At 33.7% G+C, this 18,292-nt stretch overlaps 2 protein-coding genes and 1 pseudogene across 2 annotated transcripts in view; 2 read left to right on the top strand and 1 right to left on the bottom strand.

The window, feature by feature from the left end:
• The window catches only part of DNAJC24 (DnaJ heat shock protein family (Hsp40) member C24), a 44,105-nt gene extending 34,299 nt beyond the window's left edge, over positions 1-9,806 (bottom strand). The window contains exons 1-2 of the mRNA XM_019738523.2: positions 9,692-9,806; positions 8,728-8,871 (exon numbers count right to left, since the gene is read on the bottom strand). Coding sequence (XP_019594082.2) covers positions 8,728-8,838 — 111 coding nt within the window. The 5' untranslated portion in view covers positions 8,839-8,871; positions 9,692-9,806. The remainder of the gene's footprint in view (positions 1-8,727; positions 8,872-9,691) is intronic.
• On the top strand, positions 6,257-7,796 carry LOC141572254 (small ribosomal subunit protein eS24 pseudogene; annotated as a pseudogene).
• Positions 9,807-9,814: 8 nt separating the features above from the next.
• Positions 9,815-18,292, top strand: part of LOC109450800 (doublecortin domain-containing protein 1) — a 241,412-nt gene continuing 232,934 nt past the window's right edge. The window contains exon 1 of the mRNA XM_074337083.1: positions 9,815-9,906. The gene's annotated coding sequence lies outside the window, so the exon portion shown is untranslated. The remainder of the gene's footprint in view (positions 9,907-18,292) is intronic.

The following is an 18,292-nucleotide window of genomic DNA, read 5'->3' as shown; positions in this document are numbered from 1 at the left end:
ATAACAGCCCTACAAACTTCAACAGTTCACAGAAAGGAATAACAAACAGCAAAAACATGATGCATTTAGTCAAAAATCAACCTAATCTACAACTGCCTCTTGAGATTTGCTTTTTTTCCCCCAATTTAGAAAAACAGGTTTTCCAAGGGGTATAGTACGATATGATGGGTAACAGTATCTCCAGAGATGGAAAGCAACTCTTGGTGCTGAATCTTTTATTTTATTCATTTATTAAAATATAGTTTTTTTCTGAAATATGATACAGGCCCCTTCCTTCTTAAAGAAAATATATGCATAACACAATTACATCTATTCATGAGAAAACAGTGCAGTGCTCAATACTATTGCCATATTATGTAAGAAGTATACTATTAGACCTAAGATAGAAGCCTTGCTACCACCTACAAATGGATAAAAGTTTAAAACTGTGTTAATCTCAAAGCACAAAAATGGATGCTTCCTAAGGGCAGGTCTGTATATCAGTTTTCTTAATATTTTTCATAGTTAAAGAGAAAAAAGATGCTAGTCACTGCTACCGGAATGTGACTCCTGAGTCTGGAGTATAGACAGACTAAGGATTCCCAAACTACAGTCATCCTTAAACCATCTTCAAGATTTACACTATATTCTCATAGTATTAATATTCTTCTTTCCTTTTTTTGGTAAATAGACTTTAAATTACCTCATTGTATTACTGAGCTTCATCCTAAACCAAGTATCTGCTGTGATATATACGTATATATAAAATATTTTATAGTAAAGCTATAAATTATTTTTGCATTGTTTTAAAAGCTTTACAAGCATAACTCATTTAAATAGTAGGCATTCAATAAATACAGAGGGTGCCAAAAAAATGTATACATATTTTAAGAAAGGAGCTGTATTAAAATTATACTACTCAATATATACCGATAACAAAAGATGAGTACAAGTCATGTGTACACATTTTTTTGACACCCCTGGTATCTGCTGTAAGTGATATTCCACATCTATTTTCCAGATCAGGAAAAAGGCCCGAAGTTATGGAGCTGGCTCAGAGACACAGAACTAATATATGGCAGAGTCAGAATTCAAACCCAGGAAGATACCCCCAGAACCCACATTTTTAATCCTTCATGATTCTGCACTTTAACATAAATGCTACCTTTTCTTGATAAAATCTATTATTGTTGCATGTATGCAGTAGGGAAGAAAAAAAACCAACACTGAAAAGGTAACTCCTTTTATATTTACCTAGTTTTCAAAGCATATTTAGAGTGCATCAATTTCTTGCCATTAACTAGTGTGTTACTTGATTTCTGAGCTTCAGTTTCCTCATCTATATGTTAGGGATAATATCTCACCTCACAGGGTTAAGTGAGTAAATATACATACAGTGATTTAGAAGAGTGTCTGATACATAGTGCTAAGTGTTAGCTTCAATTACTACTTAAAATGCCTTATTCCTACCACTTTTATCATGGAAAACAGAAATTTATAATAGAGTATCCATGAAATACCTAAGTAATTTATTGTTAAATAGCTTGCAACCTAGATGACAACTGAACAATTAATCACATCAACAAAAATTATACTGTTCATTACAGGACAAGTTATAACCTTCTTATTTTTACTTATAACACTCCCAGATTGTTTCACAGAATTTCTCTTAGTGGCTAAGTTCCTTTCCTATAATCATGATCCCTTCACTTTGTAGTCAAAAGACCTATGTGAAGAATTGTTCTTTGCTTCCTTCTTTTCTGATGTAATTTTCCTCCAACTATATAGCAAGGTACCCTTTCTACTTTCTTTTTCAAGATGCTAAAATGTATTACATAACTAGCTTAATCCTAATCTGTATATAACCACTTGTAAGCACAAGAGAACCTCTGAATGCCCACGTAAGTATCAAGTCGCACTTTATACTCTTCTAACATTAAGAATGAGAGCATTCTGCACACTTCTTCCTCAAATTACATGGATTTTCTTTATGATTATGGAACAACAGCATATAATTTTCCAACACAATAATTATTTTCCAGTTGAAAGGTATCCTGCAATATTATTAGCATTAATGGGAAAAGACCCCCAATATTCACTCTGACAAACCTTTTGGGGGAAGCTTCATTCTCAGTAAATAGCAATTCTTTATATGCATAACTGCAAAAAATATGGGAATAATATAACTAATCCTTCTTGACCTCACACCGTTTCAAAGCAGTAGATTATTACCCAACTTATATTAGAAAACTAAAAAAAATATATTTAAAAAACTGATTCATATGGAGAAAAGAAGAGGAATGCATTTTTATTAATAAGTAAAGTCCCTATTAATAAAATGTTGCTGGGAAATGCTGAGTCAATTATCTTTATTTTTACACAGTAAATTATTAAATTATTAGGCAACAAACTTAATGGTATGTGAAATACATGTCTTTCAGTCAAATTCTGCACTTTATATGTATCTTCAAAGATTCCAAAATATCTCAATTAGTCAACAGTAAGTTTTTCAGAATCAGGACCTTGAATATGCACTATTTTTATAAAAATTGAAATGAGGAAACAGTATTTACTAAATCAACATGCATTGTAAACTTAGCAGCCTACGATTTAGCAATATTTTATTCCAACAACTAATTATGTAGGAGGTGTAAAATTCAAAGTCTTCTGAACTTGGAAAAGTACACAGAATAAATGTGCCTTTTTACAAAATTAGATAAAGAATGGTATTTGTCAAATGTAATTTTATTCTCTGTTTTGTGACATTGTTGAAAAACAGACTGAGAAAATATGGTAATTCACATTGGAAAGCAAGAATATAAACTGAAAAAACACCTGATAAACATAATTAATAAGGCTTTCCCTTATAATTGTCTCCTTCTCAACTCTTTTAAAAACTCTAAACTTAAAAAGAATAAGGAAAATAAATTTCACTCCATTAGCCATATATAATCTAGATTCCTTCAAAATTAAGAGATTAATAATTATGTCTGATCTTCTGTAATACTTCATTAACGTACGTGAAAGAAGTATTCCACAGAAATCCAGAAAACTGAAAATTATGCCTGTAAGCCCTTTTGAATGTCAATTATGAGAAGTCTGATATAATAGGAGAGAGTGTAGAGGCAGAGGATATGTGACCAAGCCTAGATTTCACCCCTTACTAATTGTGTGTTTCAGACAAACCACTTAACTGTAAAACTGTAACTAAGCCTTGGTTTTCTCAACTGCAAACATGGGGATAATATTACCGACCTTACAGGACTGCTGAGAGGATAAAACCAGATAACATGTGAAAGCACTTGTAAACTATAAAGTACAGTAAACATGCTACTAATTATATATTTACTATTACATACTCCCTTGCCTTCTTCAACAAAATATACTGAACATATATAATTTAACTTATGGCCATAATTATGAATACAAATTATTGTACTAAGCTATAGTAATATAGGGACCAAAGACACCACAACCAAAAGAGGCCAAGATGCTAGGCTGATTGTTTTGGTACTTCTTTATTTGGTAGCTCTGACTGCCATCTGTACAATAAGTTGTTGGCTGAGACTCCTTGCTGCTATAAGCATACATAGCTATCTGTAGGGAGCCTTTGCAGAATAATGTTAGTTGAAATTCTCTCTTATAACTTGCTGCTCCACTTCCTCTCTGACTTTCTCTCAACAGATAACTTTGTTTTCTTCACAGAGGGAAAAAAAGTCACCAAATGAAAGATTATCAACTTCCTGCCATCAACATGACAAATGAACAGATTCAGCGATTCCACTTCTTACTGATAGGCAATAATACTAAATGGAGCTTTATACCAATAAAACTGTTATGACCACTTGTAAGAAATAAAGAATTATCAGACAGAAATTTTAAAATAACTATAAGTACATTAGTGAATCTAGTGAAAATGGTATAAAATATAACTAAAAATTTGACAGAGGACATAGAATACTTGATTCTTGAAATAATACTTCACCCAAAAGATGGTAAGAAAAGCAAAACAGAAGAACAAAGAGTAAATAGGACAAATCCCAAAACAAAAATATCACAGATTTAAACCCAAACATTGTCAATAATTACATCAAATGTAAGTGAATTAGGGAATGGGGGAAATGGATGTTGGTCAAAGAATACAAACTTCCAGTATAAGATGAGTAAATTATGGCGATCTAATATACAGTATGGTGACTACAGTTAACAATACTTAATCATATACTTGAAAGTTGCTAAGAGAGTAGATTTTATAGGTTCTCAACACACACGCGTAAGCCCAAACACACACAAAACTATGTGAGGTGATGGATGTGTTAATAACCTTATTGTAGCAATTATTTTGCAATACTTGTGTGTATCGATGGTCATCTTGTACACCTTAAACTTCCACAATGTTATGTCAACTACATATCAATAAAGTTGGAGGTAAAATGTAAATGGACTAAACAACCCCCAATAAAAAGGCAGAGATGGACAGACTAGAATTTTTTTTAAGGCCCCAATTACTCACTACACACACACAAAAACACGCTTTAAATAGAAGAGACAGACTGAAAATGAAAAGATGGGAAAAGATGTATCATACAAACAGTATAAGAAAGCTGTCATATACACACAATGGAATACTATTCTGTCATAAGAGAAGATGAAATAGTGCCATTTGAGACAACATGGATGGAACTTGAGATTATTATGCTAAGAGAAGACCAAAAAAGTCGAGAACCATATAATTTCACTGATATGTGGGATACAAAACTGAAAGCAACAAAGGAATAAAACAAAGAAAGAAAAACTCATAGACAATAGTTTAGTGGGTACCAGAGGGTAAGAGGGGAGGGGTAACTGAGAGTAAAAGGGATCAAATATATGGTGATGAAAGGAGAAGTGACTCTGGATGGTGAACACACAATGTGATATATAGATGACGTATTACAGAATTGTACACTTGAAACCTATGTAACTTTACTAACCATTGTCACCCCAATAAACTTTAATAAAAAGAAAAAAAAGAAAGCTGGCATAGCTGTATTAATATCAAAATAGACCTTAAGAAGTGTACTATGAGAAACAGAGAGGGGAATTTTATAATGATCAAAGGTTCAAATTCATGAAGACCTAACAATTTAAATACATGTGTATGTACCTAATAAAAAAAGGACTCCAAATACATAAAACCAAAATTAACAGAATTAAAGAGAGAAATAGACAAATCCAGAATCACAGTTCTAGATGTTAATGTTCTCTCAGAAAAAGAAAAAACAGACACACACACAAAAAAACAAATAAGAATACAGAATATTAGAACACATCACTCTGACCTAATAGATATTTATAGAATACTATACCCAACAGTAATAGAGTACACGTTTTTCAAGTACATAGGGACATTCACCAAGATAGATCATATGCCAAAGTACATTCTCTAACCACAACAGAATTAAATTAGAAATCAATAATAGAAAGATCTGAACCTTTTCCAACATTTAGAAATTGAACAATGTATGTGCTAGTAATCCACTGGACAAAGAAAACTACTATAGGAGAATTTTAAAAATGTTTCACATCAAAATTTGTAGGACGCAGCTAAACACTGCTTTTGGCTTAGAGAGAAATCTACAGCTTTAAATGACTCTATAAGAAAAGAAGACAGGTGTACAATCAATGATGTATGTTTCTACATTAATAAGCTAGAAAAAGTAAAGCAAGTAAGTAGAAGAAAGGATATAATAAAATCAAAAGCAAAAAAAAATCAAGTGAAGAAAAAATGGACAAACAATACAAAAAAAATCAAAGAACTTAACTTTATGTGACTTTGAAACTGATTACAGCCTTACAGCATTCAAGACAGAGGTGTTAGTAAAAGGATAGACAAATATATCAAATAGAATAGAATCCAGAAATAGACCCACATTGCCAAGATAATCCAATGGAGAGAGTGAAATCTTTTCAATAAATGAACAACTTGATACCCTTCTTGAGAGAAAAACAAAAACATAACCTCCAATCTCACACCATATACAAAAATCATAGGTCTAACAGTAAAAGCAAACTATAAAACTTTTAGAAGAAAACACAGGAAATATTTTCATGACCTTTTTAGAAAAGATACAGATAATACTAACCATAAAACAAAAATTTGACAAATTGTATTTCATCAAAACAAAAAACTTCTGCTCATTGAAAAAAAAAAAAAAACATTAAGAAAATGAGCTGGCAAGCCACAGACTAGGAGAAAATATACACAGTATCAAGCATATATTTGTTTTTCCCTCTCTGGCTGCTTGAGGGTCGGCCGCCATCATGAAAAACACATTACCCAGACCATGAAGTTCATCACCAACAGATTACTTCAACGGAAACAAATGGTCATGGATGTCCTTCACCCTGGGAAGGCAACAGTGCCTAAGACAGAAATTGGGGAAAAACTAGCCAAAATGTATAAGACCACACCAGGTGTCATCTTTGTATTTGGATTCAGAACCCATTTTAGTGGTGGGTCTGGCATGATTTATGATTCCTTGGATTATGCAAAGAAGAATGAACCCAAACATAGACTTGGCAAGACCTGGCCTGTATGACAAGAAAAAGACTTCAAGAACACAGCACAAGGAACTCAAGAATAGAATGAAGAAAGTTAGGGGGACTGCAAAGGCCAATGTTGGTGCTGGCAAAAAGGAGTAAAGATTTGTCAGTGACTATCTATGGTGATTGAGCAGATTTTTCATGAGAGGACTAATAAGTTAAGAACTTAAAAAAAGAATATATTCAATTTTTTAAAGAGACACTTCACAAAAGAAAATTATACAAATGGCTAAGAATCACATTAGTGATCAGAGAAATACAAATGGCAACCACAATGAGATATCACTATAAACACAGAATTATGCAGTGTTTCTCAATAGAGAGGTTGGCAATTTTGACCCCTAGGAGACATTTTTAGTTATTACTGGTATCTAGAATGCTGCTAAATATCCTATAATGCACAGGATTGTACCACATAAAAACTTATCCTGCCCAAAATGTCAGTGTTGGCAAAATTGAAAAAAACCCAATAATGAAATGAAAGAGACTAATAGCATCAAATGTTGGTGAGATGTAGAGCAACTGGAACTCTCTGCTACACAGCTATCAAGTGAGCAAGGTTCATTTACTTTGCTACTTGACAGATGCTATCACATTAAGTGTAAATGCCGTCTCATTATCAAATTAAAGGCCACTAGATAACTTAAAAATTATGAGACAAAAAAATATCTTAATTTAGTCCAATTTATTATCTAAAGCAGCGATAGTAATACATTCCTGACAGTGAAAGATCTACAGTCCCTTCATAATAAACACTAACAGTTATAAAAACAGTGATAGGGATGTAAAGTACAGCATAGGGAATACAGTCAGTAATACTGTAATTACTACATATGGTGTCAGATGGGCACTAGACATATTGGGGCAATCACTTTGTAAGTTATATAAATGTCTAATCACCACATTGTACAACTGAAACTAGTATAATATTGTATGTCAACTGCAATTGAAAATTTAGCCAGATCCATTGTGCTGTACACCTGAAGCTGAACTTGAGTAATACTGAATCTCAACTATATTTAAATATATATAACCCCCTCCCCACAGGATGTGGAATACAGAATAGGGAATATAGTCAATGGAACTGTAACATATTCAATGTCAGAGGGGTAGTAGATTGGGAGGAGTTATCCCTTTGTGAGGGGTGTAAATGTCTATTACATTGTTTTGTACACCTGAAACTAATAAAAAATTAATTTTTTAAAAGAAAAAAAAACCACTAACAGTCATGGTAAAATCTCATAGATTTACTTGATACAAACTAGAGAAGCAACAGATGTTATACAAGTGATAGTCCTTGACTCTTTTCGTAAACCATTATAGAACTACTCATGTTGGCTTAAAAAACATACAAATAGGTGGAAAGAAATTAATATAACAGTTCAGAAAGATACCATATGTTTATAAATACCACGACTCATTTCACAGAATGGAGTTGGGTGAAAAGCTGTAAAACTAACCTAAACTGTCACTATTCAATAAAAATATAACGTAAACTATTTGCAAGCCACATATGAATGTTAAAAAAGTAAAAAGATGAATAATTTTGATAATATATTTCCTTATATATACAAATATATGCATATATATTATGTACCGAATATGCAAAATAGCCAATATATCCAAAAATATTATTTCAATATGTAATCAACATAAAAACTTGTATATATATTTTTTGTACTAAATCTTTGAAATCTAATTTGTATTTTACATTTACAACATAGCTGAATTTAGACTAAGCCACATTTTAAGTGCTCAAGGGCCACATGTAGCTAGTAGCTATTGGATGCTAATGCTGCTTATTATACGACACACTTCTAAGCATTTTACATGGATTATTTCATTTAATCCTCCCTCAGGCACATACAGGATAAAATAATTTGTTCAAGTTCTCACAGTTAGAGGTAGAATCAGGATTCTAACTCAATCACCATAACTCAGATCTCCTGCTCCAAACAACCATGCTATCTGTCTCACCTCAAATTAACTTTTTTTTTCACAGTTTGAAATTTTCAATGAACCAAATTAATACTTTGATTCCTGGTTTGATATTATATATCCATTTTATGGAAACTTAAATTTCCGGTGACATGAAAAAAAAAAAGAACGATTCCTTCCCCCCACACACACACCGTGATTTAAAATCTGAATGAACAGACTTACCATTAATACGAGTTTTTGATACTTTTGCTTTAGGTCTGACATACTTGCAGATGGGTTTGCTCCCAGAATGCTGTACCAATCTTTTTTTGTTATCTGATCAAATGCCATCATTCATTGAACAAGAAGTGGGCCTTCTCAGATCAGCTAAATAGAAATATTGATGACAACTCATTAAATTCATTAGTTTGTGTGTACCTAACAAATAAGCAAGTACAGTTTTTCTAAGTTCTTAAATATTTCGATATTTAGTTGTTTAAATCATCATATAATGCAAACCTGATGAAGTTACATTTTCATTTAAAACGCCTCAAGAATATCACGTATAAGAGTACAGAAAAGTATGGAAAACCTGTTAGATGTTTCATGTTATACGCTTATATCTTAATGAATATAAAACAGCATTAAAAAACAGAATTTGATAATGAACCCGAGTGGTGGACGACCCTCTAAGAAGGTATTTCTGCTAGTCTTATGGTAAATGTGGCACACAGTAAGTACTCACTAAATACACTGGAAGATCTTAATAAATGTTTACAAAACCAATGATTTAAAAAAATAAAAATAAAAAAGGAAAACACCAAAGAATTATAAAGCATTTGGGAGCAGTCTCTCTTAAGTTTTCCAGTTCACTTCTTTTCCTCCAGTTTACCTTGAAAGAATAATATGAGAAATAGACAGTCAACACCGGGAAGTAGCGAGTCCCTCTGTCATTAGAGAGGCGCTCACACCTCGCAGAGTCCCGGAAACTGTCCCCTCGAGGATACTGCTGTTCACCAGGCAACAGGAGTGAGACCCCGCCAGAAGACCCTGAAACCAGGCAACCTCTGCCCACAGCTGTAAACTCAACGACACAGCTGGGGCCTCCTCAAGATTGGGACTTGGGAATCCATTGGATTCCCAGGCGGCTCTATCGCCCAGCCATAAGAGAGTATCCTCTCCTGGCTTCACGCGATATGAAACTTACCAAACTTCATAGAGCAATCAGAACCTAGTCCTTGCAAGCTGTCGGCCAAAATTCGGAATCGGCGTCTTCTTCCGCCGGAAGTCATTGCTCTGACGTGACCACGTTTCTAGTCGAGCTGTAGTGGCGGAGACACCGATCGGAAGCGCGGCTCCGCCCTCCGGGACGCGGTCGCTATAGTAACCAGTCGCCGCTTCCAAGGAGTTTGCAAGCATTAAGTAAGTGCCCGAGCTGTGGGGAAAAAAAGCGTCCTTGTCGGTCTAAACTCCCTCTTGTCCCAGCCCCGCGACTGTCGCTTCTCTCTCTTCCTCTGTGAGCATTCCCCCCAGGCTTCCTCCGTCTTCCCCAAAGCTTCCCCCGCTAACCCTACCCAGCGCTGCTCCCAGTCCTTTTGTGGTTGGTGAATGTACTATGGCGAAGGGTAGGATGGTGGGGGCGGTCCGGGGGGTAGGAGTGTTTTGTGAGGGGGTGGTGAGAAGGATGAGGAAAACTGGTTCCTCTCTCAAAAATTAAGAGGACTAAAACCTATGAATGTTCTCTTTCAAAAATTAAGAGGACTAAAACCTATGCCAAGTAAAGTTTTTCTTTTCAGTTTTTATCTTTATTTTTTTCTGGAAAAGACGTTCAGTCTAATTGTTTCTTTTAAATCTTAGCAACTGCCTTACAAAATAAAAAAAAAAATTGTCAAAGACCTTTCACATTTACTATCTTGCTTCACTTTCGCTTCAACCCAGTGAGGAAAGTATGACAGGTGTCATTATTCCCGCTTTGTAGTTGAGGATGCAAACCAAAGATCAAACGCAAATACCGGTAGCTAATTGGACAGCAACAGAACGGGGGCTCTTAGCAAGTCTACATATTCCCAAGGCAGCCATGACCATATATATATATATATATATATATATATATATATATATATATATATATATCCATGACTATATATGTGTGTGTGTGTGTGTATGTATACATATATATGTGTGTGTGTGTATGTAGCTTAAAGAGAAAGCGGAATAAATTGCTCCGCTTTGAGGTAGCTGTTGGGCACTCCAAATGGGCACTGTAGGTTTTTTGTTAATTTTCCCCCTCCTCTCCCCTTTTCCGGTTCTGTTGCTCCCTTTTATTATCTCTTCTCTGTGCTGCTTACCTGACATTGACCTCTCTTCCTTGCATTGTACCCTGAGGTGAAAACTGCACCTTATTATTTATTTTTTTAATTGGGGAATATTGGGGAACAGAGGCGCATCAGCTCCAAGCTGTTGTCCTTCAGTCTAGCCGTGGAAGGCGCAGCTCAGCTCCAAGTCCAGTTGCCCGTTTGAATCTTTAGTTATAAGGGGTGCAGCCCACCATCCCATTCAGGAATTGAACCATCAACCTTGTTGCTGAGAGCTCGGGCTCTAACCAACTGAGCCATCTGGCCATCCTGCATCTTAATTCTTAGCAGCGAGATTTAATTTCACTTGGAGATGTTGAAGTTGTTTCGTTGTTGTTACTGCTTAGATTTGCTTTCCTTCTTTTTTATCTTCTACCAAATCTCAGTTTGGGAAGCAGTCAAGATAAAATCAAGCACATAAAATAAAATAATATGGTCAATTATTTAATAATGGCATGAACTATAAAGAGTAACTGAAGGACAGGGCAACGTTAACAAATCTAAAACCAAAAGTAGAGATTATGTTCTCCATAGATTTTTTTCATGTTTAAAAGTAGGCACGAAGAGTATTATACTAAGTCAAAAGATCTGGTTTTAGTCCTGGTTCCAACATGCCTTCTGTGTCGCCCTAAGGAAATACGTTAAGTGACAGGGTGAAGTGTTGTTCTGAATACGTTCCTATACAGTACTGTCCAAATGAGACCATCTCTAACTTTTCCAGCCCTCAAACTCCTCCTTTCCACTGCTTAGTCCTCCCCTATATAATTACACTCAGGTCTTCCAGTTTTTACATAAAGAGCACTTCATCTTGATTTGTGATTCCATTAAGATATTGTATTATCTCTTTTATTCCTTTTCTTAATCAAATTTTGAAAAGTCTAATCACAGTACCTCAGTTTTCCCAATTCCATCCCTTCCTTCCTTCCTTCCTTCCTTCCTTCCTTCCTTCCTTCCTTCCTTCCTTCCTCTCTTTCTCTCTCTCCTTTTCTTTTTTCCTTTCTTGTTTGGAAAGTAAAAGATACACTTATTTTTCCCCCCAGAAAATCCCAAATGTTGTGTCATTTCATCTCAACATACTTTAGTTTGCAATTTTTTCTTTCATCTCCATAATGTTATTTTACTGCCCAAATGATCGATGATTCATTGATGTCATCTAATATCTAGTCCTTATTTACATTTCCTTAGTTCTCTCAGAAATGTTTTTCATGGTTAATTTGCTTCAATCAGGATCCAAACAAGATCTATACATTGCATTTGTTTGTTCTCTTAAATATCTTTTAAGCTGTAATAGTCATGCTTTTCCACTACTACCTTGTTTTTTTATTTTTGTTTTGTTTTTCTTTTTCTGCAATTGGCTTATTGAAAAACTAGATCAGTTGTCTTACAATCTAAATTTGCATTGATTTATTCTAGAATAAACTTCTTAAAACCCTTTTTACATGAATCCCTGCTCATTCATCTTCCTTCATTTTTTTTTCACTTTCTAGAGCAGACCTGTCCAATAAAAGTATAATGTAAGCCACAAATGCAAACCACATGTGTGATTTTAAATTTCCCACTAGCCATGTTAGGAAAGTAAAAAGTAACATCATTAGAATTAGGTGAAATGAATTTTAATAGTATATTTTAACCCAATATATCCAGAGTATGATCATTTTAAAATATAATCAATATAAAAATTATTGAGATCTAGTACATTCTTTTTTTTCATTCTGAATCTTCAAAACTGTTGTGTATTTTACCTGTACAGTGCATCCCAATTTGTACGAGCCACATTTCAAGTGCTTACTAGCCACATCTAACCGGTGACTACTGTATTGACAAGGCAGGTCTAGAGGATAAAGTTCTAACTCCTTAACCAGGTATTCAGTTACCTCTGCAGTATGATTCTTCGTTTTCCAGCCTCATCGCTTATTACCTCCACACACGAAAGTTTAAACAGTTGGATCTTTTCTTGGTACTTCATCCATAATTTTGTTCAGATGGTTCCCCTTGCTTATAACACCCTAGCTCTTCTCTTCCCCCTACCAGTTTTATCCCTCCTTTAAGGCCTGTGTCTTCCATCAAGCCTTTTATGATGACCTTAAAAAGTCATTCTTTTCAACTTTCATAACGAGTCCTATGTGTACTCATCATTTGCGGTCCTACTATCCCACAGTATATTATTATACAGTTTAAATGTATATTCTGATTCTCTAATTGGATGGTAAGCTCTCTGAGGGCTGGAACACCTCTCAGGGAAACTAAGCACCAGCTATCTTGCCACATTCTCTGGAGTTCTAATGATGTGTACCTATAATAGGATTGTTTCTTACTATAGTATTTTAAGAAGGTAATTTATCCATTTTATGTAAAACTAATATAACTAATATAAACTGTGTTAGCATAGTGGTTAAGAGCATGAACTCTGGAGTCAGACTGTATAGGTTTGAATCCAGCCTCTGTCTCATACTGGTTATGTGTCTTGGTTTCTTCCTCTGTAAAACAGGAATAATAGTATCTCCCTCACAGGTTTGTTGTGAGGATTAAATGAGAAAATAGTGCCTGAAAGTAGTAAGTACTCAGTAAAGATTAGCTATTGTTATTATTATTAATAGTGAGATACTTGTTTTGATATTCATAGCAGTATTTTAGAAATTTCCAAACAGAGCAAATAAAAGTCACAAACTGTTGAACTGGAAAATAAAACCAAACCCAAATGTTTCTTGAGCTATACTTTAGTTTGCAAGATAAATTAAAAGGATGGGCAAAAACCTCTTACTTCCTGTGTCATCAGCATCTAATATAAGCAAAGTAGGCACATATTAAATATTGGATTCCAAAATGATTGATCAAGTACTATATCTAGAGGTAGCTATACCTATAGATATATAGATATAGGTATATCAGGGGTTTAAGACCCTTGGTTGTAGTAATAGCAAAAAAAAAAAAAAATCACATTCTTCTTCAGTTTATCATTTGAGTAGTTGCCTACCCGTAAACTTAACGAATGTTCACCACACATTAACAAATTCTTAATTTGAGATCATACTAGTAAATTGTGTTTCTTAATGGTGGACAATATTTGCAATATATTTCTCCTAATATTTTGTTATCCTAGGATTATATTTACTTGGCTCTTGCTGCATTTCATCACCAACTCTTCTTTAATTTCCTTGATCTTATTGATCTCCGAATTTTTAGGATTTTCATATTAGTGACTTAAGTTGTATTTAAGTACCACAGAATATTATGTTTATGTTCTAAAATTCAATGATTGCTCATAGAACAACTTAGAATCTACTGGGAAGATAGAAAAACAACCAAGAATTAATTAGTGATGAGGTAAAATACACACACACACACGCACACACACTGATATAGTACATATAGAGCTTTCATTCACTTACTCATTCAATCAACAAGTATTTATTGAGTGTTTATGTCCCACACTCTGTTACATACAAGAGACACAAGACAGAGTTGGCTGTAGTCCTTTTAAAAGCTTCGAGTTTATCTGGGTAGACAATTAAACAAGCAACTGAAATAACTGTGGGAAATACTATGCCAGAGGAAGTACAGGGACTGTGATAGTTAATAACTTGTTATAGTTACAGAAATAGAATAAGGCAGATTACTTGAATGATTGAAATCCCTGAATCAAAGTGAGGCTAATCCAAGAAGACGTATGAAGTGTTAAGTTTAATATTTTGACTGAGGGGAGAGATGAATGGCTAGAATTAGAGAAACTTCCTTTTTTCTTTTTTTTGGCAGAGTATTATAAAGCTTTAGACAGTATTGAGAATCAGCTCTAATGAACAACCCTACCTCATCTTTTAGAAATGTTTTTTTTACTTTTGCATTTTTCCCCCTGGTTGGTTGTCTTCACTCGATCTATTCTCTTGTCTTTTCAGCAGTAATCATCAACGAACTTTGAGTTTGAGTAAGGCAGTGCACTAAGCAAGAGAGACAAAGAGGTAAATACTTTTCGTTGTCACCACCCCTGTTACTGTGTTTTTCTTGTATGTTTGTTTTACTTCAATTGTGTCAGTGTTCTTTCAAGCTTGTTTCACACCTTTTTTGGGTCTTTATCTTATCTGGGATTTTCTTTTTGTTCCTGTCTTCCTAACTTCTTCATGTCTGATGTTTCAACCTTTCTATGAACCTATTAAATGTACTGTATATAATCCATCTTATATTTCTCTTTAGTAATACCAACTTTTTATTTCCCCAATTCACCTCTTTACCCCTCTCTGGTTGTTCTTATGACCACTGTGACTTCTCTGTGAGCTTTCCAGTTCTCTCAAAGTTTGAACCTTGTAATGATGTCTTCCAGCCATGTGGTGATATACATTTGTATGCTCTTTTTAAAAAGCATTCTCCCTTTTCCATTTCAGTTTTTAAACCTAAATTTTTTGAAATTTAATTTTGTTTTTGTCATGTAATTGACTCGCAGAAGATAGGTTAATCTGAATGATCAATGGGTGTTAATTTGTGGGTTAAAATGTGTTATACAGTTGATACGAAGTCTGTTTAAGTCAATTAGAGAATATAATGAAGGTGTTCCCAGAGCGTTAGGGAACCTTTGGAAGTTAGCTTGGAATTCACTCTTGTTTATCAACAATGGTACCTGGCTGAACTTGTCATTGAGTTTAGGCTTATACATTTGTTTATATTCCAATACATATGAATAGGTCTATATATTGAAAATAAGTTTGACTTTATTACTAAGCTGCTAACTGGACTATATAACAAAACATTTCTGGGTTGTTTGTGTGTTTATGCCTAGTTGTTTTTAAAACTAGTGTCTTTATAACAGTTTCTTTTTTTTTCATACAGTACAAATTTAATTTGGTTTGTTTTCCTTTCTCAAATTATTTGAAGAAACATTTTAGTGTTGGTTAATATCTGCACAAATTTCAAAATAGTTGATATTATACAGAGTGTAATATTATGCTCAATTTCAATAGTTGAATATAATATTTGTATAATGATTATTTAAGATGAATGAAGCATTGCCACCTGTACAGTTCAAATCTAAAGAGATATGAGGGTAAATATCAAATTTGAAAATATATTCTTCACTTAGCATCAGGGTTACTATAGCACTATTTTTTATTACTTGAGTCAGCATACTAGTAATAAACACATTTAGCATTTAGCTACTTGCAGTCTTTCAGTTTAATTATTTAGAGACTGATGAAAAACAAATCTTATATGCTAAAGGGATTTCTGCAATGATGGATTAGATGCCAAAATAATGAAACCACACAGCTTAAAAAATATACTGAAGAATACATCTTTTCTGATGAATTTCTACAAAAATATCATATTTTAAAAATATTTTAAGCAATTCAAAGTATTACTTTTTAATCTATTGTAGAAGCACCATGAGTATAGTCTTTCGTAGCTCATTAGCAATTTCTTTAATGAGTTTTTTTGTGTGATAGATAAAGTAACAGACAAATGACAGATTGTTTGCCTTTAATGATTTCCCTGTTTCAAGTCCATTACAAAGCAATTAGAAATCTGACAGCATTTTCACTCTGCATTACTGATCATCGAAAGTGATGAGGAATGAGAGGTGATGAATATTAATTGTATATTTTCATATGATTATCATAAATTATTACCTTGTCTGATGTGCTGCAGGTGAAGCAGGAGCATTAGAGAAAGACAGTCAGATATATTAATTTGAAAGGCTATATGATTTTTAAAAATCTTTGTCTATAATGTAAATCCTATTCTGCAATGCTAGTCTATAAATATTAAATTAATTTTGTTTAGTGTCTATCTGTATTTGGGGTAACTTAAATAAGTTTTCTTATTTCAGTATAAGAAAAGGAAAAATTATTCCACAGTACAATGTACATATAGGTATTTAAATTTAGAATTTTAAAACTCTTAATTTAGAAAATGAGAGTGAATTTTATTGATATATATATATATATATATATATATATATATATATTATTCAGATATATCAATATAGAGAAAGATATACTTAGAAATTGATCTTAGTCTCAAGTTCAAGTCAGGTAATCTTGGAAAAGAGAAGTAAAACAAAAAATTTTAACCAAATATAAAAAGAGGTTTTGCTAGGTCCTTTGTAACAGTTCTTTCGGTCTTAGTCCAAGGTATATCCTGTGTCCCCAGCTTCTTACTTTAGATAGATAAAGCTACACCCATCATCAGGACTTAAGTGCTGTTATTACTTGGTTCCCAGCCTTGGACTTAGAGCAAAGTTTGGTCCAGAAACCAGATAATAGTTTTCAGTACAGGGAGAATTGGCAAACTTAAAGCATTTGAAAAGATTAGAAATATATTTGGTAAGTTATATTTTGGTATCTCTCTATAGATATTAGTTGAGAATCAATACATAATGAATTGAGTTGAATTTCATTGCATTAAAGAGACGATGTCTGGCTTTAGTCCTGTCTTTTGACCTTCTTGCTATGGTTTGCTCTGTGGTTTATATACCATCTCTTACAGAGGCATGCCATCCTGGATCCATCTCTGTTTTTGAAAGTCATAATCTATATGATTATGGATTAATAAAAATGGATTATTTGCATCCTTAGAAATTCTCCTTATTTTATATTCAACATTATATAGTCCCATTATATGTATGTATATAGATAGATAGATGATATAGATACAGATATATAGATATAGATAGATAGATAGATAGATAGATAGATATTCATATTAAAAGTAAAAGTGGCAATCTTCACAAATGAACTTTTCGTGTTCTGAAAAGTTGTGGAGAGCCATCTGAAATTCATTACATATTTGCTTAGGGAAAAGTCAGATATCATAATGATTAAAGCAAATTATTAGTTAAAAGGGTCAAGACCCTAGCAGTTAGTAGTCCAATTTAGTAATATTTTTACTGGCTAAGCTTTTTGAATATATCATTCTTGATGTCTTATGACCTCCTAAGATTTTGTTCCACAGCGACCTCCTTCATCTATAGAGCAGATTCAACTACCGTATTTCCCCGAAAATAAAACCGGGTCTCATATTAATTTTTGCTCCAAAAGATGCAATAGGGCCTATTTTCATGGGATGTCTTATTTTTTCATGTACAACAATCTACATTTATTCAAATACAGTCATGTCATCTTCTGGAACATCGTCATAACATACTAAATGCGTCCGTATGGCTGACGATCTTAACTGGGGCTTATTTTGAGGGTAGGGCTTATTTTCGGGGAAACACGGTAGCACGCTTTACAGAATCAAAATGGTAATTCCCAGCGCTGCCAACTCCTTTCCTTCTCTTTCTCCTTTTCTTCTCTTTCCCCTTTTAACATACCACCAGCCAACATAGGTACTTGACTTTTGGATAAAGTCTCCACTTTTTCCCTGAAAGGAATTGGTTTAGAAATCTTACATATTTTTCCTAGGGCAGAGAGCAGCTACTCATAGCTGAGTTCATAGGAACCTGGGCTGTCTGACCATGGCAGTTTTAG

This window comes from Rhinolophus sinicus, linkage group LG06 (genome assembly GCF_036562045.2).
Source record: "Rhinolophus sinicus isolate RSC01 linkage group LG06, ASM3656204v1, whole genome shotgun sequence".
NCBI lineage: Eukaryota > Metazoa > Chordata > Mammalia > Chiroptera > Rhinolophidae > Rhinolophus > Rhinolophus sinicus.
The sequence above is the reverse complement of the archived record's forward strand: the minus strand, read 5'-3'. Positions and strand labels throughout refer to the sequence as shown.